Source organism: Phalaenopsis equestris, unplaced genomic scaffold, assembly GCF_001263595.1.
Source record: "Phalaenopsis equestris unplaced genomic scaffold, ASM126359v1 Scaffold000256, whole genome shotgun sequence".
Lineage (NCBI taxonomy): Eukaryota > Viridiplantae > Streptophyta > Magnoliopsida > Asparagales > Orchidaceae > Phalaenopsis > Phalaenopsis equestris.
The window spans coordinates 1,579,616-1,603,214 of NW_018164698.1; the positions used below are offsets into that span (position 1 = coordinate 1,579,616).

The window sequence follows — 23,599 nt, forward strand, 5'->3', positions numbered from 1 at the left end:
TTTGTCAAAAAGTTGGTGACCATCTAAGCTTGTTCTTGGTACAAAAGAGAGATCAAATATTCTTAGTTCCACTTGTCACTTATGAAGTTTCCTAACACCAACTTCAATGGATGGTCAGTTACAATGTGAAACATATGAGCTTGAAGTAACGATGTAACATTCATATAAGCTGATTGAAGCTAGTGTAAGCCTCTCAATTATCATATATCTTAGTTCAACTCCATCTAAGACTATACTTACATAATATGTAGGGATTTTTTTTTTGTTCTCATCATGAGCTAAGACCAAAATTATTGCCTCTTTCCATAATCCGAGTTAGAAGAATAAATCTTTTATGTCATGAACAAGACAACATTAATAACAAATGCTTATGACAGATCCTCTTCATCAAATAGTGGCCTGCAATTATTATCGATGACAAAATAATTCAAATTAATAAAGTCATCACAGCCAATATTTCCAATATTCGAGAATCAAAATCTCAAGAGGTCTCCCTAAAAGAAATTCATGACAAGAACAAGATAATATATCCTCGTGAATCATCAGAGCAAATCAAACAAATTATATTGGAGCTCTATCAGAAATAGATAAAAGAATTTTTCGAATCAGAAGAATACATTTCATCTCTAATCAAGGATCAGACAACGAAGAAAAGTGAGAGTGAATGACAACATACCTCAGTTCAAATTAGCAGAATCAAGATAAAGACTACTTAAAGTGGACCCCACTTAGGTCACTTCGGAGAAATATTATGGGCAATAATTTTGGTGGTTGAAATAACATCGATTGTTGGAATAATAGTAGCAAGAACATTCCTCGGTGTAATAGTGCATGTAATTATTTTTAACTCTATATATCACATCAAATATGTGTTATCTGTTATTAAGTTTGGAGTCTACTCTCATATATAAATAAGGGTTTTGTGCTCTCTCATGAAGGGACTTCTTTTGTAAATTAAGGAATGTGCTTCTAAAGTTCCACCCAAACTTGGCGTGCAAGTTATGAACAATGGAGAATATATATACATGCACATAAATCCTTACAAAATTTTCTTTTTTTTTTCAAATAAAAATTCCTGAGGGCATGTTCATTTAAACACCCAAGAATTTCCTGTAACGCGCTTTCTCTTTCTTGCAGTAGTTGTGGTGCGAGACTGCGAGTAGGCCGTCCCTTGCTCTCGTCGGCGTTACTGAAAGCTCTCACCTTCTCTTTCATTGAAACTCGATCCTCGTGGCCGGCGCCTTTGATCTCCGATGGGCACGCCGGCGTTCCCCAATCTCGGAAAGCATTGCAGTGTCGAAGACTGCAAGCTCATTGACTTCCTGCCCTTCACCTGCGACCGTTGCGATAAAGTATGTTGCTTCCCTTCGTCAATTATTATTTCTTAGGGCTAGGTTTTTCCTCCTTCTTCTTGCCATTAGATTTAATTTTCCCGCGTTCCTCCTTATGGATTTCTTTTATCTGTTCCATTTTCTGAGATTTATAATAAAAATTTTGATTTGAAAGATGATTGATTGGGAGATGGACACCAGAAGTTAATGAAGTTTGGGTATGTCTGAAATTATCGAATGTTCAGAAAGGCACCTTCCCGAGTTGCTGGAAGCGTGATTTACAAGAAAGATATTTATATTTCTTGTTAAAAACATTGTTATCTTTATGTATCAGCAGTTTTGGTTCTTTGATTTATCTATTTCTCATCATCATGAGAAAACCTCTGGTACTGCTTTGGGAAGTTTGATTCTATTGAATTGTGTGTCTTCATGTTGTTATTTGGTAGATCTACTGTTAATTTAGGTTTTTTGCTCTTTTTAAGTTTTTAAAGGGAGTAAAATACAAATCATAGAGAGCTGCGAGGTCACCTTAACATCATTTGAATTTACCTGGCTCTTGCAGAAAGTATTTTTGATAAATTTGCTTAAATAATCTTTGATAGCTCAAGCTTTCTGGTTTCAAGCTTAGATTGACTGTGGTAAACATAAAGATGAATTTCCTTGCCACGCAATCAAAGTGGATTCTGCACATGTTCATATGCCAAAGTAATATTTTTGCAGGATTGGGTACACAAATGTAAAATTAGATTGTTGCTTGAAACTATGGCCCTAAGGATAGTTTGCAGAACTTCTGATAATTTGCACATGAGTGCATATAACCACCCTTTGGCATGGTCTCTTAGCTGGTTCAGTTTCAAATATGCTTAATTAAACTTGAGAACTTGTTTCAGGATAAAGTCCATCATCACCTTAATGCAAGATATGAACTTCTATTTGAGTTAAACCATAAAAGAAACTTTTTTTTTTTTTGGCGTGTCATTTTAGTTCATGATCATTGCCAAGGAGGGAGCTTGACCTTTTGATGTTGATATAATGTGCAAAATGATAACTGCATACTTATGTGTGATTTTTGAGACTATTGATTCTAGCATTGGGCGCCTTAATAGTCACAAATAGGGATTAGGAAGGAAACAAATGTTTCATTAAGCTTTTCATAGCAGTTTGGTTCAAAATGTGCTAAAATGGATAGGGCATCAAACCTAACTAATGATTTGAATAAATTAACCATATTACACAGATGATCATGGACTTATTTTTCATTTTTATTGGATTTATTATTACTGTTTTAGTTTTTATTCCTATTTTAGGGAAATTTAAAGGTTATTTTAAGTATTTAAAATATTTTAAAAATGACTTTCTTATGATGTTTTATCTTGATAATTACTCATAAATTTTCTAAACATTTAGGGATTTTTGACATTTAAAGGTCTTTTGATATGTTATATATGTAAATGCTTTAAAACTTTATATCTTGAATACTAAAAATATAGTGGTATTTATAATTATTTTCAATTTTAAAAAAATAACCTCCCTGGATGTTTTTTGTAATTTGAATTTGCTTGGACCAGTTGATTTGGCTGTGTGAGAGTACCATAGTTTCACACTTAGACCTTTGTTACATATATATTTCAGTTATTAATTTGGTTGATTTAGATGTGGTTGTGTGTTGATGCTGATAACACATGACATGTGTGTGGTATAAGCATGATTAACTTGCTCGACATCCTCGGGTCTTACATGATGGTTTGTTTACCAATAAGATTTTTTGTGGTGTTGATGTGGTTGCGACATGTCATGTGTGGGCCATCTTGCCTTACTTTGAGTTGACTTGCTAAATGTTTATAGGTCTTAAGTATTAATGAGGATCAATGTGAAGTTTATGTGGCGGTGGGACCCATTCCTTCGGGTGACCCAAATAACCTTGTTGGGCTACCAAGTTACTTTGTGGCTAAGAATTGGCCATGTGGCATGATTATTTTCATTTTCTCTTTAACTTAAGCTGATTAATTTAATAATAGTGGGATACACATGCTATCGTGATAGGCTGTAAGTATTTCATATGGCGTAGTGGGACCTTCTCTAGGGAGGATTGATGTGTCTTTGAAATATTCATATCACTTTTTGTCATTCATGTCATGTCTAATTATATGGCCTAGAAAGAGTCTTGCTATCATGTGGAGGCTCAAGAGTGGCCATTGTAGGGGTTCGTGTCCATTACAAACTTCTAGTTGGGTTAGGAGTAGGCCTTGCTTGGGTTGTATCATCTATGATTGCATCTAAAATACTGGAGTGGTGTCGAGGCCAACTAATGTATTGGGAGTAATTACCAAGATTTGGGGAGCATTATGGGAATTCTTCTTTGAACGATAATTGTCTACAGAGAGATAGATAGAGAAGGTGTAGTTTAGGATAATAATGGGGCGATATATGATGAAATCATAATAAAATAATGCTTATTGGCTTCCTTGGATTTCAATTAGTGTTTGGGATTGGTGGGCATCATACAATATGGATGGTGCACGGGAGGATTTCTCTAGGGACAATTAACATTTGTGTAGGACTTGCCATAGGTATGGCGGCACAACGAGTAATTATGGATTACAACTGAGCTTGCTTGGGCATTCAATGATGATCAAGGATACTGCCATAATGATTGCTAATGAACTTTTTTCTTCCAACCAATAATAGAGATGGGGTGAATATTTCTGGACCCAATATTAGAACTTAGTCTTGATGTTTAAAACAATAGTCATTTTATTAACCAAGACCATAAAAGTAGCCTTGATTACTAAATGATGTGCGTAGGAGATGATTGATTCTCTTTTATTTTAGGGCTGGAGATAGGTCTCTTTAAGAGGAAAGCTTAACAAGGTTTAATTATTGAATTTGAATGGCCAAGACATAAGCAAGGGATATGATATATCAAACAAAAAGATGTGCAGTAAGGAGAGACTTAATTGAATGTAGTAATCAAATTAAGGGAGAAAGCTTTATCTGAACTTTTGATGGTTCTTTATGGAGGCTCTTTGATCTTCTTGCTTAGTTATTCTTTCTTGATCATCCTTTATGGCTCCTTGTTTCCTTCTTGTCCCAGCCTTAAATTGTTTTTCTTGCTCCTTGAATGTCTCCCAAGCACCCTTCTCTTTTATGACTTCTCAAGTAGATAGAAACTCAATAGATGTGTGATAGAGAGGGTGTGAGGTTGGGTGGAGGTTAGGGTGGAGAGAGTGGTTTCTAAAATTCCTTATGAGTAAGCCATAAATGAGGGGGAAAGAGACCGTGGAGGCCATCTTGAAATGAATTGAAGTCATGAATGAAAAATCTAGTACATGTTAGTTATTTAAAGAAAATAAAATGCATGAGATTTTATCTTTAAAATAGGAGATTAGAGGAAACTCTGTTTTGTGCTTATGATAATTTATCAAACATGCAAAATTTTTTATCTCGCTAAGATTTTCTTATTTGGATGGAGCACTTTGAATGCATTTTCTCTTCTTTTTGAGTGGCCCCTCTTACTTTAAGGGAGAGAAATTGAGGATTTTAAATGAGCTTCTATTATTTCTCTTTGATTTAATTTTAGCTTATCATTTTGCCTCCATGTAGACTTGTGCGTGATCCGTACATTGGTGCAACAAGCCATACACAATAAATAAGTAGTGGAAAAACTGAACATATTGTTCTCTCCAAGGAGGGTATATGATAAAATGATTGCGAAAAGACATCAAGTTTCTTTTTTTTTGGGGTACGTAAGCTTCTTATCAAGTCACACAAGACTAACCATTAAAATAAAATAAAAAAAAAACCAGAAAAATGCTATTTAAGTTTAAATTAAAGTTTAACAAATTATAGAATGATAATTGAAAAATAACATAATCAAGAATAACAAGCATCATGAACTAGTTGTGAGCTAGGTGATATTTGAGTTACATCAGACCCCTCCGTTTGAGTATATCTACTTGACTTTAGTTATTTTCATACTGCTGATATCAATTTGTTGATATGCACAGATATCTGTGACATTGGAGGTTGACGATAAATTTTAATCTGACAAGAGTTCAATAATATGTGTATTATCATTGGGACTCTTAGTGATATGAAATTGTCAACTATCTGGGCTTTAATTTAGACTAAATCTCTGTGGGACATATTTTCTTGAGAAGGTGGATCATCATCAATTTAGCGACAACAAAATTCTTATATCTGCAATGCTTGGTGTCTGCCCTTTGTTTATAGACTTGCGTATTTGCTATATGCTTATTTTTCTTGTTCTATTGTATAGCATCAAAATCATCCACTATTTCCATTGCATGCTTGCTATGAGGTCGGCATTGAGGTTTGGAAGTTTGTTATGTATGTGAAACTTTCTTGTAATGCCGATGTCCATTGAATTGAAAGCAAACTGAGCTTCAACCAAAACTTCAATCCATTGTTTTGCATGTTCTTTGGCAAGGCAGTGCAACATGTTGCTTAATGTATGTGATTAACTGCTTTAATTTGTCCTTTTGAGTGAGGATGGTTAGTTGAACTTGTAATATAAACTTGACATCACGATCTGAAGTTGGTATTCATGGTTTTCGATACAAATGAACAATCTCTTAAAATATGAAAAAAATCTTAGCAACATTTATCATATATTTTTTTGCAAGCAATGCACCATTTTGAAAGCTAGTCCACGACAATCATACAAAATCCACTCCTTTTTTGGCTCGAGGAATCAGGGAGGGAAATAGAGATTAAGGTTCTCATATGAAATATGAAATTTTTATGGGGTAGACAATCCAGCATTCCGAGAGGTTCCCTTTTAAGTTTGGCAAATATGACTCTTCTTGATGAAATGACTTTCATTCTCGAAGCTTTGGCCAAGAGAGATGAGCTTGAATTAACAATAAATTATTGTCACGACCAATGTGAGCTGTAAATCCCCCACAATGCATGACCTTGGTCATTTGGGATCGAAGACATTTATTATGAATACAATGTTGGTTCCCTTTGTAATACACTTACTGCTTAATGTGTAATACACTTGGACCAACAGTTGAGTTGATGATGGTAGCAATGTGGCATATAAGTTTTGTAAGGTCTCCAATTTAGGGATATCAGTATGAATGTCACCAGCTAGATGGCTTGATGAATTTGTATTTGTGATTCAGTTTCCCCGTTTTGATTTATGCTTTAGGACAAAGCGAAATTTTTGTAGGAATATGATCTCTTGCACTTGCATCCACCGAGGTTAGGAATTATAGAGCTATAGGAATCAATGATCACAAAACAATGTGAACTCATTTTTTTGACTTCTAGCCAATTCTATCTAGACCTAGGCCCCCTTCCTAGGATCCCTAGGTGGTTGGGTTGGTTTTGTCCTCGTCAGCTTGACTCGGATCAAGTTTGGGTTGACCTTGGGTCGATTTGGGTGCGCTTTGGTTGGCTTGGATGGGCTTGACTTAAAATTAAAACTAAAATTTAAATTAATTTAATTTAAATCTAATTCGATTAAACATAAATTTAAACTTAAAATTGAACTAAATTTAACTTAACATAAAATGTACTCATGTGAAAATTAGCTACCACGGGTATTTGATATAAGGTAAGTAACAACCCTAAGTTCTTGAAAATTAAAACCAATGAACGAACCATAGCTATATGTGTGCCATGCAGACTGCAATAATGGTTTTTTATCTTGGGGTAATCTATTTGGAGGAAGATGTCATGACCCCAAGTGATAGCCGAGCCTTAACTAGATTCTACCTCAAAGGAAATAAAAGTAGAAGCTGGAGATATTGATAACATTAGCACCACTTTGGATCAAAAGAAATCTATGGAGAAGACTGGTGGTTTAGAAGAAATGGATATTGCGATGGACCTAGAGATATCTTAGTTGACCCTAAGAATGTTGGAGGTCGGTCATTAGATCAAATTTTGGATGAACTATAAGCCAATATCAATCAGATCAAAGAATAAGAACAAGTCTTGGAAACTTCTGAAGAGAATGAGTTACAGAGGTACCCATCTGTGCGAAGTGTTACTATTATGGTTTTTGATAATTGAGCTTCTCTCCAAGACACCACTGATCTTCAAGATGTTGCACTTTAGGAAAGTGCTCCACCAGAGACAACCTAATATTTTTTAAATTAGTTAAGACAGAGGGTGAAAAAATATAATGATTGGAGAAAAAGAGTAGAAGAAACCTCCTCTTGTATTCTAAAATCAAGTTCCAACATCAATATAAGCACTCGTGGAAGTGGAGAAACTTGAAGCTGTGCATGCAGTTAAAAGTGCAAAGACGACAATAGTTGAGGATGAGGTCTCCAAGAAAAGTTTGGAAGTGCTCCTATCCCTGAGAAAAACTTTTCACTTGTAGAGCAACAAGTGAAGGAAGCTTTGGCTCAAGCCCCGGGTAGCTCACCAGTACATAAAGGAAGACCTTAACCTATATAATATCTCAAGGGGTATGTACCATCAACTTTCAAAATATTTGATGGAACCGGGAATCAAAAGCAACACTTGACATATTTCTGTGCTAGCTATCGCAATGATGGACGCCTTATTTTTTTGTCAGTTCGTTAACATTTTATCTGGGGTGATATTTAAATGGTATGCAGAGTTATCCAATGAGTCAGTTAGGACCCCCGAATTTGAAGGATTGTTCTTAAAGAGACTTGCTGGATATCAACACCATATCACTGTTGGTGACTTTGTTGTTGAAAAGTAAAAGCCTGATGAGACCTTGGTGGACTATATCCTGAGATGAAAAAACCTATATTTGAAGTGCGAGCCCCATTTATTGGAGCAACATGCTATTGAAATCTTACTCAAGAATATCTGTGGGCTGGTTGTCTTCTCGTTAAAAGGGTTTACCATTAAGACATTTGATGAATTACTGAACAAAGCGCCAACCTGTAGGAGAATGCCAATCAACTGTATTCTTAAGTCAGGATACCGATCAAAATTCCCAGAAAGTGTATGAGAAGAGATCTGAGATGGTGTCTACTATTGTTAAAGGAAAAAAAATCATAAAGATACAACCTAAGAAGTCTAGGGAGTAGCAGTGACAGGAACAATCATGGCAACAACCACAACCAGGACGGTCACAACAACAACAACAACAATGATGACCACAGTAATCCTACAAGCCCGAAGGAAGGAGGGATTACAAATTTACCTTTGAAGAAAGAATGAACTAGGCCTATACTTTCAATGATGAATCTATGCAAAAGATGTTCAAGAATCTATTAAAGAAGCCATACTTCCAGTTCCCTGAACCCCACAAGCCTGAAAAGTGGAAAGAATTAAGGAGCCCAACTATTGCTCATAACACATAATGCTTGCACACACAATTGAAGAATGCTTCTTCTTCAAAAATTTGTTGGAGAAGAGCCATCTGAATTATCTATTGTTATCCCCAAAAAATATCTGAAGGAACCTAAGCAAGCGTCCGTTGGTGTTGTCTGTGGGGAAAACATAAGCCCTCTTGACCCCTATGCGACGAGAGAAGGTAGGAATGTCATCATGTCCAAGACCTCCTGAAAGATCATCAACAAGCTCAAGATCCTCTTTACACAGACTCTTTAAAAAGCTCAAGCACCTGCGGAACAAGTTGCCTCTGTAGTTCCTTTGGACAATTAAGACTTGACACCAGTAAAACTAGAAGTGAGAACTAAAAGAGAAATAATTGTTAAGGGAACAACTATGACTGTTGAGAGTCGCCATATGAGGGTAGTTATATCCTAGGACTCATAACACTTTCCTATATGATTTTAATTTCGTTGTAACGACCCATTTCCATTACGGGGGGAGAGGAAAAAAAGAGATGGGAGAGGAATCGAAGAGCTGAGCAGAAGGGAGAGGAAGCGAGGAGTTGAGAAGTTGAAATGAAGTGTCAGGAAGCCAAGGAGATGCATTCACCTATAAAACGTCGCGAATGGCTTACCTTTAGCTTCGAGTAGTTTCTGGTGTAGAGGTTGAGCAGTTGGGGTCTTGCCAATCAAGGAAAAGACGCTCCCAGAGGAGAAGAAGAAACTAAAGGAGAAGAAGAAGAAACGTGAGGAAGAAGAGACAGACCAACCCTAGCCGCGACGTGAGACATCATCTTCAATGCGTGAGAAAAACCTTTGCGCAATGATTGCTCGATCCCGAGAGACTGAAGACAAAGAAAGGGAAGAAGAAGGTTGTGGCGACATTCATGCATTCTTGTAGGACCGAGCTGAGCGTAGTGGAAGAAGGATATTACAGGAGGATGTACCTTGGTGTATGCTTTTTGCTGATGATATCCTTCTTGTGGATAAGGCTAGCGAAAGAATTCAGGAAAAAAACTTGAATTATGAAGTTCTACATTAGAGTTTAAAGGCCTTTATTTGAGTAGAACTAAAATTGAATACATGGAGTGTAATTTCAGTGGTAGTAGCTATAGTTGTAGAGTTGTAACTATGGATGATCAAATCATTAAAAGTTGCGAACGCTTTAGATATCTTGGGTCTATTGTTCGAAGTGATGGTGATATAGATGAGGATGTTGTTAGTAGGATTCAAGTTGGTTGGTTGAAGTGGAGAAATGCTTTGGGTCTATTCTGTGATAGAAAAGTACCGCTTAGATTGATAGGAAAATTTTATTAGATAATGGTGAGCCCTGCAATGCTTTATGCCACAAAATGTTGACCTTTAAAAGAGAAGATCAAAAGAAAGTTAAGTGTTACCAAGATGAGAATGCTTAGGTGGACGAGTGGCTTGACACTTAAGAGACAAAATACGAAGTGAATATATCTGTGATAGGGTTGGTGTAGCTCTAGTGGCGGAAAAAATTAGAGTGATTCGTTTTAGATGATTTGGTCATATTAAACGTCGACATATGATGATCTGTTAGGAGAGTAGAAGTTTTAAATTCGGCTTATGCTAAGAATGACTGAGGTAGGCCTAGAAAGACTAGGGCATATTGTATAAAAAATGATCTTAATTTATTAGAATTAATGAAAATATGCACTCAATCAGACACATGGTGAAAAATGATTCATGTTGCCGACCCCACTTAGTGGGATAAAGGCTTCTTATTGCTGTTATATATATGTAATAACAGAATAAATTAATTAAATTTTATACCATGTTTATGTTAGGTCAATGACAAGACAAATCAAACAATAAATTAATCGTCATCGATGTGAGTACTCATATTCTTTTGTTCTAATAATCTTTTATTTCTTTTTGATCAAATGCATATGCTGTTACTGTTATAGTACTGCATACTCTTGATGTAGAGTCTTATTGAATTTTGTTCATATGTAAGAGTGACATGTATGTTTCGTTTTGTTTGAATTATCGTATTTATTGAATATTATATAAGAAAATTAACTGCTATGCAAGTGAGAATGAATTATTTATTGTTAGAAAGTGATATTTTTATTGTATACTTGTATGTGTATGATTGACTATGATGAAGTCACCTCTTTATTGTACTAGTGGAGAATCTAATGTACCCCTGCACATATATAAAAAAAATATATTAGTAGTATCTCAAAATGTTAATATTGATTTATTAAAAGTTTAATGATATGTATTTTGCTTTCTTTTTTCTTGTATTGCTTTAGTTTATGAATATGAGTATTCAATGATTTGTTTAGCTCATTGTTATTTTGAATTAACTTTTCAGGTTAATTAATTGATTAAAATATGAGCGATAGAAAGAATAATGTTTATAGAAGACGTATACAACCAGTAATGAGGTAAATTTAAATATAGTGCTTTAATTTAATTTGATTAGTGACTCTTTTATTTTATTAATAGCTAGCTAGTTATGATAAATGAATATATAAAATTTAGTTCTCACTGTCCTATCGTCTGTTCCCATCTTAGTTAATTGTAAGCTCTTGTCCGTGTCGTGGCATTCGTTTCCTCGGGAACTAGAAATACATGAGTAGTAGTTTTGAGTATCTATTCTCTCTCTGTCAAACTTGTCTTTGTTGACTGGGATAGTAACTTACATAGCAACAAAGGTCCTAATAATTCCAACAATAATAATTCCGAAGTCATAGAAGAAGAACCCTTTGAAGATGTCTATAAAAGTGATGGCTTTTTTGTCGATAGTGATACTTCTATTCTCAACTTTCAAGGTGTTCATATTGAAATTGAGAACAAATTTTCCGACTTCGAAGATTCTCAAGGGGAAGTTTCAGGTGCCATGGAACAATTGGTAGACATCACTGCAACTCCTTTAAGAGACTTTTAGTAGTTAACCTGTATAGTGACAAAATATTGCTACCGCACACTTAACCTCAGGAGAAGACTGTGCAGGTCACTAGAACTAGTCAACCCACAACACCCCCACAGGATGCTCATACTTAGGATACGCTTGTGGAGGCCTCGCCTAAAGTTGACTATAACTTGTTGCACCATTAAGAAAATCATCAACTAAACTCAACATTTATGATGCTCTCATCTTATTCAAAAAGATAATTGAATCATTAATTAAACTCTTACTAAACACTGAAATCTGTTTGTCTCAACTGATGTATGTTGCCTTAGATAGAGTAGTGAATCACTTTGATGAAGTTGCTAGCTTAGCGATCTTTGTTAATGATTCTGCTAGGGTCGATCAATCATAACATATCTCTTCACATTTTTTGTAAATGTGAGAAGATTAGGGTGTTCAGAGTTCTTGTTCATCTCGAGGCATCGATCAACATAATAAATTTGGGAACACTTGTCTACTTGGATGTAAATATGTGTAAAATCTCATAATAAATTTGAGAACACTTGCCTACCTGGACGTGGATACATGCCAACCCCAACTAAGTGGATTTCAGGATTTTCTGACCTACAACTTACCCCATAGGTTGGCGCTACTTAGTGATGTCCTGTCTGTCATCACTTTAGATAGAAATAAAAAATTGTTGATTTATTTTGGGAAGATTCTATGAAATAAACTAAGTACTAAGTTCCAGTTCAGTTAAGTTGCGTACCCACAAACAAATGACTAGATAGGAGTGGTGAACCACACCTGTGAAAATCCTCTTTGGTTTTTTTGGGAAGTAACATCCCGTAATGGGATCCATGTTCTCCTAAAGAAGAAGAATGAGCCTCTCCTAGTCGAGGAGATTAATGCAGGAGCTCACCGCATAATCGTGGGATCAAAGATCTCATGATCTCGCGATCGCGAGATCCCATAATCCCGCGGAATTAGGATTTTCTGCAGCCGCAGTAGACCGAACGAGCTGTTTCTGCTTGGCCTCCAATTTCTACTAGATATCTTATCTTTTTTGCCTTATTTTCTATTTTTCCTATTTCTAATTAGGGTTATTTTCTATTTGGAACTATTTATATGTTGCTATTTTCTGGTTCAACAAACTTTTGGCTATTTTTTATGTGTTTGGAGATTGTATCTCTGATTTCTTCCCTAAGGACTGTTGTATCCTATTCCTTTTGAAAGTGGTGCCTTTAGCTTGTGCAGGAACATGTGGTGAACCTCCTTAACCCCCATATCAAGCCGTTCTGTCATTTGCCTAGCTGTTTTCTGCCGAGACTACCAATGATCGACGTTGAAGCTGTTGTCTAACAACAGATTTTGCATTTTGCCTCTTCCAAATGCAGTCGACCTCCCATATTCCCCCTCCCTTACTATCCCACAACCATTTCCCTACTAAATCGGCTTCCTAAAACCTTCTAGGAGACCTAGAATGGTATCATAAGGATAGAGTAAAAGTTTTTATTATTGTTATCAAAGATCGTCTTTTGTTCTGGCTTTCAAGGGAATTATTCTCTCTTTTTCAAGCAATTAATAATTGGGGCCATTATTTGAATCCACATGAAATGATGATTAAATTTTGCAAGGCTGTGGAAGACACAAACAACTGGTGTGAATGTGCTGGAAGTTGGCCATGATCGAATTGCATCAACCTTCTTTAGATTTGTATATTTGCCTTTACCGCCAACAGTAAACCCAAGAAATGTACTTTCCCAATAACAAATTCACATTTGGATAGATTAATATATTGTTTTTTATCACACAATACGGCAAAGAGCAGTTTAAGATAGTTTAAGTGATCAAGCATAAATGCACTTAAAAATAGGATATCCTCAAAATACACAATGGGAAAGTAACCAATAAATGGTTTAGTATCTCTTTCATCACTTGTATGAAGGCATGGGGTGCATTGCATAGATTGAAAGCCGTGACACGCCATTTGTATAGCCTTTCACAAGTCGCACCATGCAGTTTTTGCATAAAATATTTTAACCACTATATGGGGAATCTATAATTTAGTTTGATTTTATCATTTACTGTACTATCAACTAACATGCACCATTTACCATTATTGGAATGATCAATAATGGGACTTAAGCTATTGTGACTGACTTATTTATTTGTTTTTTTATTTTTTTGATGCTTATAGACAATCTTTTTGGAATATTTTATGCTGTTTTGGGTCATTTTGTATTGTTGTAGATTAGGAATGGTGGATCTACGAATTAAATCAATTTGACATTGAACATTATGCATAGAGGTGAAAGGTGGCTTGGTAATTTTGGCAAGGCTATCTCAGCAAGTTGCTTCAATAGAGACATGTTATCACTTGGAGTTTTGATACTCCCAGACTTTTGTTCAGCTAATGAACTAGAAAACATGTTTAGTTCCTTAAGCATCTCGGAGCATGGAATCCCATGGTGCCGGAAAAAGTTGTAGAATTGATGTTGGTATTCTTTGCAGTCGGTGGGATTAAAGAGTTTCATAGTTTTTATTTTCTTCCCATTCCACTCCAGCACATTCATTAGCATGGTAATCATGACAATCTTCTATGTCAATTAGGAAAACTTCCCCAAAAATTAAGTGACATGCATCCATTTTCAAGATATCACAATAAACTTCACTTACAAACTTTTTCCCAATTGAGGTCACCCTACACATTTGGTGCAAAATTTTGACCCCATTTTAATCCAATTGATTTTGTATGGGTGGGAATGCTTGGTAGTTTTCAATTGAAGTGCTTTTACAATGCTGCTGTAGATAATATTTTTAGTGCATTCACTGACCACTAAAAGTTATCACCTTCCCATTGACTCTGCACTTAGTTTTGAAGATTTTCTTTTTTGTTTTAGGTCAAGTAGAACCTTTCCAATTATTCATAAGAACTCCAAACACCTCCAGGTATGCTTCAAATTTTTAGCCCTTAAATGGATTTTGCCCATGATCCCCATCCTCTTACTCTTGTTTGTAGGAACTATAGTTGTTGCATGTGGTGTCCCCGTTGTTTAGGATCAAAGCATTTTGAAGGTCTGGATTTGTTTTAGTTCTTTTGATTGTATCCAATTTTTGCCAGTGCAATAGGGTCTCCTGTTTTACATGCAGGCGTTTGGGATTGAAGGGGGCACACCTTGTTGTTCAGGGAAACTCTTTTGTGGCTTTTGTTGCTATGTTCCAGAACAAGATGTCCATTGTTTGTGGGTTTGAAGTTCTGATTAAGTTGGATTTCTACCTTTATGTAAAATTCAGTGCTTGAAAGAGGTTGTAAATTGAATTCATCTCCAATTTATATTGTAGGATTTCTTTAGCCCATCGATTTACCTTATGACTAATTGCTGTGTGGTTTCATTCAAGTTATTTTGTGCACTAAGGTGATGTAATTCTTTGGGATACATTCCAAAGAAATGCAAACATTTTGTGCACTCCTAATATTGGAGATAAAACATTTGTTTATGGTTCAATGGGAGGAAGTGGCTCTTCTGCAAGTTTCTTTTTCTCTTCTGAGTTTGCACCAAACGAATCCGCCGCACGCAGACACCACGTTTTAACTTGCTGGCTCATATTTGACTTGTTGATTTTAGCAGATATCCATATATTCGAAAAAGCTTTCCACTGCTTGCTCCTAACAAGATGGTCTTAGACATAGATATCCGCCTTAAAAGCTTCTTATGCTCGTTTAAGCCAATAGCATCCCTTGGGGTGGTTTTCAATAGCGAAGGCTTCATATTTGAATCGGACTTAGAATACGTGTTTCTTTGATGATTGTATCAGTCCTATGAATCAGGGAGCTTTGAATGTGCTGGTAGATGAGTCGTTGGAGTTGCCTTAGATCTTGATTCACCATATCAAGCTTGCACATCGTTGGTAAAGGCGTTAGGTCACTGACATCGTTAGCAAGGGCCTTCATTTTCGAAGTCGTCATTCTTGAAAGCTTCTCGTTGCATCCTCAAACAAATTCCTGGAAATTATGGTGAGGTTTGACCTACATCACCCACTCATTTGGGCTGGGGCTTAGACTTGAGTGTGACTTTTGGTTTGATTTTGAACTAGATTAATTGGTGATAAAGCCTCCCGGAGGAGATGATATCTCCAGAGCAACAATTTGGTGGTTGGATTGCTAAATCCATTATTGTAATAAGCTCTTGTTGATAATATTAGGTGTGGCAATGTAGTGACTATTGGCGGGCGTGGGATGCGCTCAAGTGCTTATGTCTCAGTTAATTGTTTTGGCATGAAAAGCGCTTTCATGGTAGCTTTTTTGGAATGCATCCGAGCTTTTTCTCCAAATTTGACATAATTTTTATCTGTATGCTCGATTGCTCTCTTCTACAGTTTTCTTGTATAACTCTATAAGTTTGATTTCTATACAGTTATGCAATTTTGAATATTATCTTTGTTCTTGAATATTATTATAAAAATGCTTATGCATGGAGATTATTGTGGTATTAACCTCTCAAGTTACCATTTTTTAAGGGGTTTTTTGGGGAAAACATATCCATGTCAGGATATGATTTCCCTAAATATGCTTAGGGTAAATATTAACTTTTTTCTTGCAAACGCGGTATAAAATTTTCGTTCTTTTAGGTTAAAGGTGGCATTTGATATTATACAGAAAGATAAAGGAATGAATTTCTTTCCCTTGACCATGTTGGATCGAGGTTCATTTAAGTTCATTGTCCAACAACAGTACATGAATGAATTACTATCCCTTTATTGACTCAAGGAAGATATTTTAGTCTTAGTATGCCTAGACTATGTTTTGCCCAAATGAGCTGCACGTATTCAGCGGATGCTAATTGAGCTATATATAGATTGGCAGATCTTGCATGCTCATCTGTTTTTCGTTTTTTTTCGAAGATTTATGTACATGTCACTCAATTCGGATGTATTTACATTTCTTAACACCTAAACTTCAATTTTTACATATATGCCACCTTACCATGAAAAATGTGTATTTCACTTTTAAAAGTTATAATAGTGGTATTTTTGATGTGATATGAAAGACTTGCACGTATAAATATAAAATGCAAAGTATAGCTGCTAGATATGTAAATACATAAGAATTATGTGGTATGCATGTATGTAAATGCTGTTTTTTATGTTCTTTTGTTAACCGTGGAACAGGTATTCTGTCTGCAACACAGAAGTTATGCCAAACACACATGTCCGAACGCTAACCAAACGGACGTAACTGTGCTCATCTGTCCACTTTGTGCTCAATCGGTCCGTCTTGTTCCAAATGAAGATCCAAACATCACTTGGGATCTTCATGTAAATGGCAACTGTGACCCATCAAATTATCAGAAAACAACCAAGAAGAAACGGTGTCCTGTTCCTGGATGCAAAGAAATATTAGTTTTTTCAAACACGATTCGATGCAAGGACTGCACCCAAGAGCACTGCCTGCGACATAGATTTGGCCCCGACCACAACTGCGTTGGACCAAGAAAACCTGATACTGGCCTTCTGTTCTTAGGTGGTTTGAGGAGGAACCAGAATGGTAATTCTAAGCCAAATCCAACCTCAAATGGCTCCTCAAAATGGAGTTCAAGCATACTCAATGCTGCATCAAGCATTAGGGCCTCTGCTGAAGCTGGCATGCAGAGACTGGGCATCGCGACTAACGAAGCTCTGCGGAAGGCAAAAGATGGAACGGGTCAGGGCAGCAGTGGTAGTGGTGATCTTGTTGAACGGTGCATTCGATGTGAAGCAAGATTCACCAATGTTGCTGCTCTGATTGAGCATGTAGAGAAGGCACATCCCAGTAGAGTAATAGTTGATGTTTGCCCCAGGTGTAGCAAAGCGTTTAGGGACCCAGTATTGTTGGTTGAGCATGTTGAGAAGGATCATGGAGGATTTTCAAAATCTTGATGGTAAGTTGCTGTACTTTGCATTCTTGTTGGTTATCTTTGTAGAGAATCTATTTTTGTATGATTTATTTATTTATTTATTTTTTGAGTAAAGTGCCAAAATAGTCCTTTTGACTATTTACAGGGGCCTATTTTAGTCCCAGAATTTATAGAAGTGTTAAAGTAATCGCTAAACTATTTTAATGCGGGCTAAAAGAGTCCTTGCTAAGGACCTTTTCAAGTCCTATTAAAAGAGCTTGGGAATTATATTGACAATTTTATAAACTTTATAACTAAACTGCCCCCTGCAAAGAATAAGAGTAGTCCTCGCTGAGGACTATTTCAACCCATCATAAAAGAGCCTAATGATTAAATTGGCATTTTGTATACTCTGGGACTAAAATGACCCCCACAAAGAGCCAGAGAACCATTTTGATAGTCCTTTTTTTTTTTTTTTGGGGCTGAAAATATTTCCCTACTTGTATGTCTCTCTGTAGGCTTATTCTTGAGTGTTGTTGCTTTAATCTTTCAGTTTCTTTCCTTATTGTCTGCAAGCTCCATTAGCCTTATCCAATACTATCTGATGTCTGTTTAATAAATCCTTATTTTCAAATTGTTCCCACTGAGAGTTGCTATATGCTCTTTTTGACCGCTCATCTTAATTGTCATTACCAACCTTGGCTAGTTTTTTGGCTTGGATTCATAAATCCTTATTGAACATTGATGAGGTGGATTGGTATTTTATTAAATTTTGCTATTTATTTTTTTAACTTATAACCTTTTTGACTTTGGCTGATCCATTCTTTTCCCACACCCTTATGTTAATCTTTACGCTCCGGCGCAAATTTCTCGTGTCATCTACTCTAGAACTAGAACGATGATCACCTTGACTACTGCACTCAATCATCTCCACGTTCTTGTTTAGAGTAGGCCTTCTAATTTCTCTCCATTTTTTTTTAGTTTTTCATTAAAATCTTGTGCCTGCAGCCTATTTTATTTTAGGAAGATTTACATGTATCTCTCTTTATTCTGATGTATTTGCATATGCAGCATCTAAAGTTCTTCTTACATACATGCCACCTTATGCATGAAAGCATGTATTTCACTTTTTAAAGTTATAATGATCATATTTTTTTTGTTATATCAAAGATTTGTGTAGTATAAATGTAGGAAGTAAAGTTTATGTGTTAGATATGTAAATACATAATAATTGGGGGGAACATCTGTGATTTTTTGACATACGCACTTCTTCCAGCTTACACTATTGCTTATTTCATTTATTATGAATATATTTACGTTTTTGCAGCTTAATTATTCAACTGAAACTTGGTTGTCCGCTGCCACTGGCCATGCAGCTTTCATTGTTTTTTTCTGTAGAATAATATTCTTTATTTATCAAAGAGCGTTCTTTCCAACCAGATGCAGGTTCTCTTCCTTTCTCCATAATATTATCATGTCTGGTCGGATAGTGGTGCAACATAGTCTGTTTGGTGTTCATTTATAGCACAATTTTTGTTTATATTATTTGAAATGATTTTCATTTATATTGGATCTCTCCATGAATGAGCGATATACAGTCAGCTGCCCATTATTAGTTTTGGTGTCACTTCCATTGGGCCTGCCCTCTTCAGTTTATGATTTGGGGAGAAGGCATGCATGACCAAAGGTGCATTTGGGGCGGCAACTGCTTTTTCAAGAAGTTTTTGTGAGGCAGCTTCCTCGAGAAGCAACTTTTTAGCTGTTAAAAAGTTGCTAATGAAGAGGCATGTGTTTGGTTGGGAGATCTGTTGTACTGCTACTGTTTTTGATGAGAAAGATTGTTTTGCCCTTATATATTGAATACATTCAATTAAGTGAAATTTTTAGAATCTTCAGAGCTAAGAAATAGGTCCTAAAACACTATAGTCCAATCCAAAATACTCTAATACATAAAAAAAATTATAAGTTATTTGAAGCAAATGACTACAATAATGAGGACAATCACGATAATCATCAAGTCTAGAATGGTGTTTGTCTTGAAGTCCTGATTAAGTTTTCGGGACAATCTCCTCTTCATCCTTGCATCTCTTCTTGACTGATCACAATTTGGAAGGATCTCACCATTGTCATCAACCAAATGGAAGAAGTCACAATCTGCATGAATCATATTTCTGGGAAAAGAGCAAAATCTTCTACTGTAGCTGCCTTCCATTCTAGACTGGTACTGAACACAGTTATCCCCACAATAATAGGGTGGAACTTTCGAAGTGCTTGATGATCTCGATCTCATATTTTATATTTTTATAATACAATATTGTTTTAATTTAAAAAAAAATAAGTTGATACAACACTCGAGAAAATCTAAAAAAATATAAGTTTTTTAAAATTAAGAATTAAAGTTTAGCTGTACTAAAAAAGAAAGGTACAATATAGATTGCTATATATATATTTTAAAAAATACATCCATAGAAAAACATTGAAATGAAATATGAATCATCAACTACGAATAATTAGGTGATACTATATAAGTATAATCGTTGTATTCACCAAAGCATCAGTAATCTCCTTTCTTAACTATAACATCTCCTCGAAGTCATATCCCTCAGAAGTGTTGTACTTGTTCGTCTGAAAGTTCCCTTCTTGCACCGAAGGTTCGACTTGTGCCATGGAAGGTGTAACAGCAACATGCGGAGGTGTCATAGGTGTAGTGGTAGTGGAAGCAACGGTAGGAGTAGACGACATCTTCTTCATGCTACAGTAGATGATCTCAAGACTCCTCAGAACATGGGGTTTATGAAGTGGCTGACCACCTATGGCCATCTGCAAACAAAAGAATGACATTAAAAATAGAAATACTGACATAAAAAATAATCATACGTGGAAAGAAACAATGCAGTAAAGATAAGACACAAGTCACAACTATGCCTAAAAGCAGAAAAAGCAAGAGTAAGAGCTATGTCTCAATACAAGAAAATTATCGATTAATCTACATTACAACAACATTATATCCAACTATATCAAAGTTCAAAGCTCTTAAAAATATAAATACTGTAAAAGAAAATACTGTCACAGATCTAAATATTAAAATTTTACATTTACAAACTGATCAATATAAGTTCAAACATTTCATAAATTAAAAATATATAAAAACTTCTTCCAATCCTCCTACTCATCCCCCTCCATATCCTTCTCCTCAACTACATCAGTCACCATTCGCTTGCCCCAACGATCTTCTATAATCTCCATCAAGAATTATATACTACACTCAATTCTCTATTGGTTTTCATGTAGATGGCGAACCTTCTCACTCCTAACAACTACTTGCCTGACAAGCTCTGCAGTACTCGATTGTGACGAGCTCCTGTCACCCAGAAGCATGAAAGATCTCGACCTTCTTCTTCCCCGCCGCCTACGTTCATAGTTCTAACTTAGACTGTGCAGTGGTAGATTGACTTCCATTACTGCTGGCAGTGCTCAGGGTTTAGGAGGGCAACTACCTCTTCCAAAGCTACTTGTACTCCTACATAATAAAAACCAATTATTAATTGTCATTTTAAACATTAAGAATCAAAATAAATATGGAAAAATCAATTTTTTTCTTACATTCATCCGTTAAGGCTAGTGATCACCGACACTACCTGTGACCATCTATAACACGACTAATAGCAAAAATAATTAGGAGTAGTATACACAAATAAAAGAAGGAATGTGCAAAATCTAAACAACAAACATATCTTAACTATGTCTAAAACAAAAATAAAAAACCTAACACATAAACTTCAATTCATACCTACATACAACCTTACCTATGCATATAACTCAAATCCGCCGCAAATATTATGTATGCACAAAACTAACACAGAAAGTGCATGATTTACATGCATACCATTAAGCTCTTATGAATATACATAATACCTAGCTAATACAAAAACTTCAATTTATATCTACAAACCACCTTACTAAACGTTAAGAAATTTTCTCTATTGCTAGAACTCGTTAAACAAGTTTACACGAAAATATCATTACGGGTTTGCTTTTGTTGGTAGACCAATTAAATGGGGAGTTTCATATACTTGGGGAATGCTTTTGTAGCTCCATATAATGAAGATTCCATAGTCGTAGAATCATATATATTTCATTTTATTAATTCTTCTAGTTGATCAAGTTAACTTTAGATAATGCTAAATTATCTGCCGTGTAAACTTCAACTTTGCATTAAAATATCTACAATTCAATTAGCAATTCCAATACATATGCATTGGAAAGAATCGATCATCAAACATCACTGGATGCATATACAAAACAAGCACACAAAAAATTGTCCTAAAAGACAATAGAAAAACAGAAATGTTGGCAACAAATAAACCAAAAAAAAAAAAATCCATAAAAAAGAAAACTTTACCGGTGGTAGGCAGCAAATCGACGGCGCAGTCAACGGAGGGAGGGGAGCGGAACTAGTCTTCAGCCCTAATGACACAAGTGACAAAGGAGGAGGGGCGAGGAGTATTTATGATCATAGAGATGATAGAGGAGTGGGATTACCGAAAACGACCTCCCAAATGGGGCCTAAAAGTTTTAACAAATCAACCATTTAAACTTCAATTTCTACCTACAAAATCATAGTAACTAATCTTAATAGTTAATTTCTCAATACTAAATTATACGTTCATCAAAATTATAAAACTAACCTTAATTTCAATCTGTTTTTGAATATTTCTGCAGGCAATTCCTTCTCACTCTGTTGATCATTTTCATATAAAGCTTGGCTATCATTCTTTGTAGACAAAACACAAGCAGTGGACTTTAATTTGTAAATTCATCGACATCTCTTTTGGATTTATATTTCTAGCACTTTAAATATGCATAAATTTTTTTTTTATACTTTAAAACTAGTAAAGGTGATATTTTTATGTGATATGAAAGATTTGAGTGCTATAAAAATAAAAATTAAAGCCGAGTCGAAAACATAAATATATAGGAACTATGTGATATGCATGCAAATGATCTTTCTATTTTGATTCCGTTTTCTAGCTATTTTATTTATCTAGTATTATTGATTATATGTCCAATAATACTAGATAAATAACTAGTATTATTGAACTTTCTATTTTGATTTCGACTTGTGTTAAGATAGGCAGAGGTAGACCTAGGAAGACTTGGGCTTATCGTATTAAAAATGATCTTAACTTACTAGAACTAAACGAAAATATGACACTAAATAGGACGCAATGGAGAAAAAGGATTCAAGTAGCCGACCCCACGTAGTGGGATTAAGGCTTTGTTGTTGTTGTTGTTGTTGATTGATTACATGTCCAAATATGTCAATCAAAAATCTATTTCACAAAGAATAAAAAAAGCATGAATGTCTATTTGAAAATGAATCTAAAATGCAGATATAATAGAATTTCAAGTAACCCTTCTCCAAGTTTGATAAATTCCTCAACATAATAAGTTGTCTTTCCCTCATATATTAAGAAAAACACTAGTTTTCTCAAGTCAATAACAAACAACTTCCCACAACCTACTGATAATTAAAACTCAATTTAAAATGGTTCTCACATTATCAAACATACACGCACAAAAACTCCAAAACCCTAATTTCTAAAACCCTATCAATACAGTAGCACTTGCCATCGCCATAACCCCGATGATCATCGCCAATGTCGTTGACAGGTGAGCACCGGTGCTTGGTGCGAGTGCCGAGTTGCTCGACGAAGGTCCCGTGCTTGGTGCGAAAGCCGGCGACGCAGAGGGAGAAGGGGCAGCAGAGGAGGAAGGAGCGGAAGCTTTGCCGCCTCCAACAAAGATGTCAACTTTCTGGCCTAGCTGACAATGGCCGGGAACGCCGCAGATGTAATAGTGGTGCCCGGCGGTTTTAATGGTGATGGAGTCTTTGCCGGAGAAATACATTGCTAAAGTAGAATGATTGGTGCATGCATTGTAGTCTGCTTTGCTGACCTCCAACACATTGTGGAATTGTTTGTTGTAGTTGAAAGCTGCAGAGTTAAAATATGGGTTTGTATGTTGCAAGAAAGTTAAAACTAAGACATTTCATTTGAATGTTATGGGGTATGAAAATGGACTGCATGGGAGGTTTTAAACACCTAAGAAATTAAATTGTATTTGTTTTTCTTCAAATAAAATACATGAAAAATACAAAACTAGAGCATTTACAATGCATATATATATATATATATATATATATATATATATATA

General features: G+C 35.5%; 2 protein-coding genes across 2 annotated transcripts in view; one reads left to right on the forward strand and one right to left on the reverse strand.

The window, feature by feature from the left end:
* The first annotated feature begins 1,099 nt into the window (after window positions 1-1,099).
* LOC110024431 (zinc finger AN1 and C2H2 domain-containing stress-associated protein 16-like) lies at window positions 1,100-19,226 on the forward strand. The gene is made up of 3 exons (XM_020724393.1): window positions 1,100-1,352; window positions 16,680-17,428; window positions 18,711-19,226. The coding sequence occupies exons 1-2, from the start codon at window positions 1,254-1,256 to the stop codon at window positions 17,424-17,426; spliced, it is 846 nt and encodes a 281-aa protein (XP_020580052.1). The 5' UTR covers window positions 1,100-1,253; the 3' UTR covers window positions 17,427-17,428; window positions 18,711-19,226.
* A 3,597-nt stretch (window positions 19,227-22,823) lies between these two features.
* Window positions 22,824-23,599, reverse strand: part of LOC110024404 (mavicyanin-like) — a 2,954-nt gene continuing 2,178 nt past the window's right edge. Inside the window, exon 2 of the mRNA XM_020724347.1 lies at window positions 22,824-23,379. Within this exon, the coding sequence (XP_020580006.1) occupies window positions 22,985-23,379 (395 nt within the window). The 3' untranslated portion in view covers window positions 22,824-22,984. The remainder of the gene's footprint in view (window positions 23,380-23,599) is intronic.

Excerpts from the sequence above, each read along its gene's own strand:
- LOC110024431 (XM_020724393.1), top strand. The coding sequence starts at position 1,254 with ATGGGCACGCCGGCGTTCCCCAATCTCGGAAAGCATTGCAGTGTCGAA. Across the intron at positions 1,353-16,679 it reads CCTGCGACCGTTGCGATAAA|GTATTCTGTCTGCAACACAG; the intron begins GTATGTTGCTTC and ends ACCGTGGAACAG.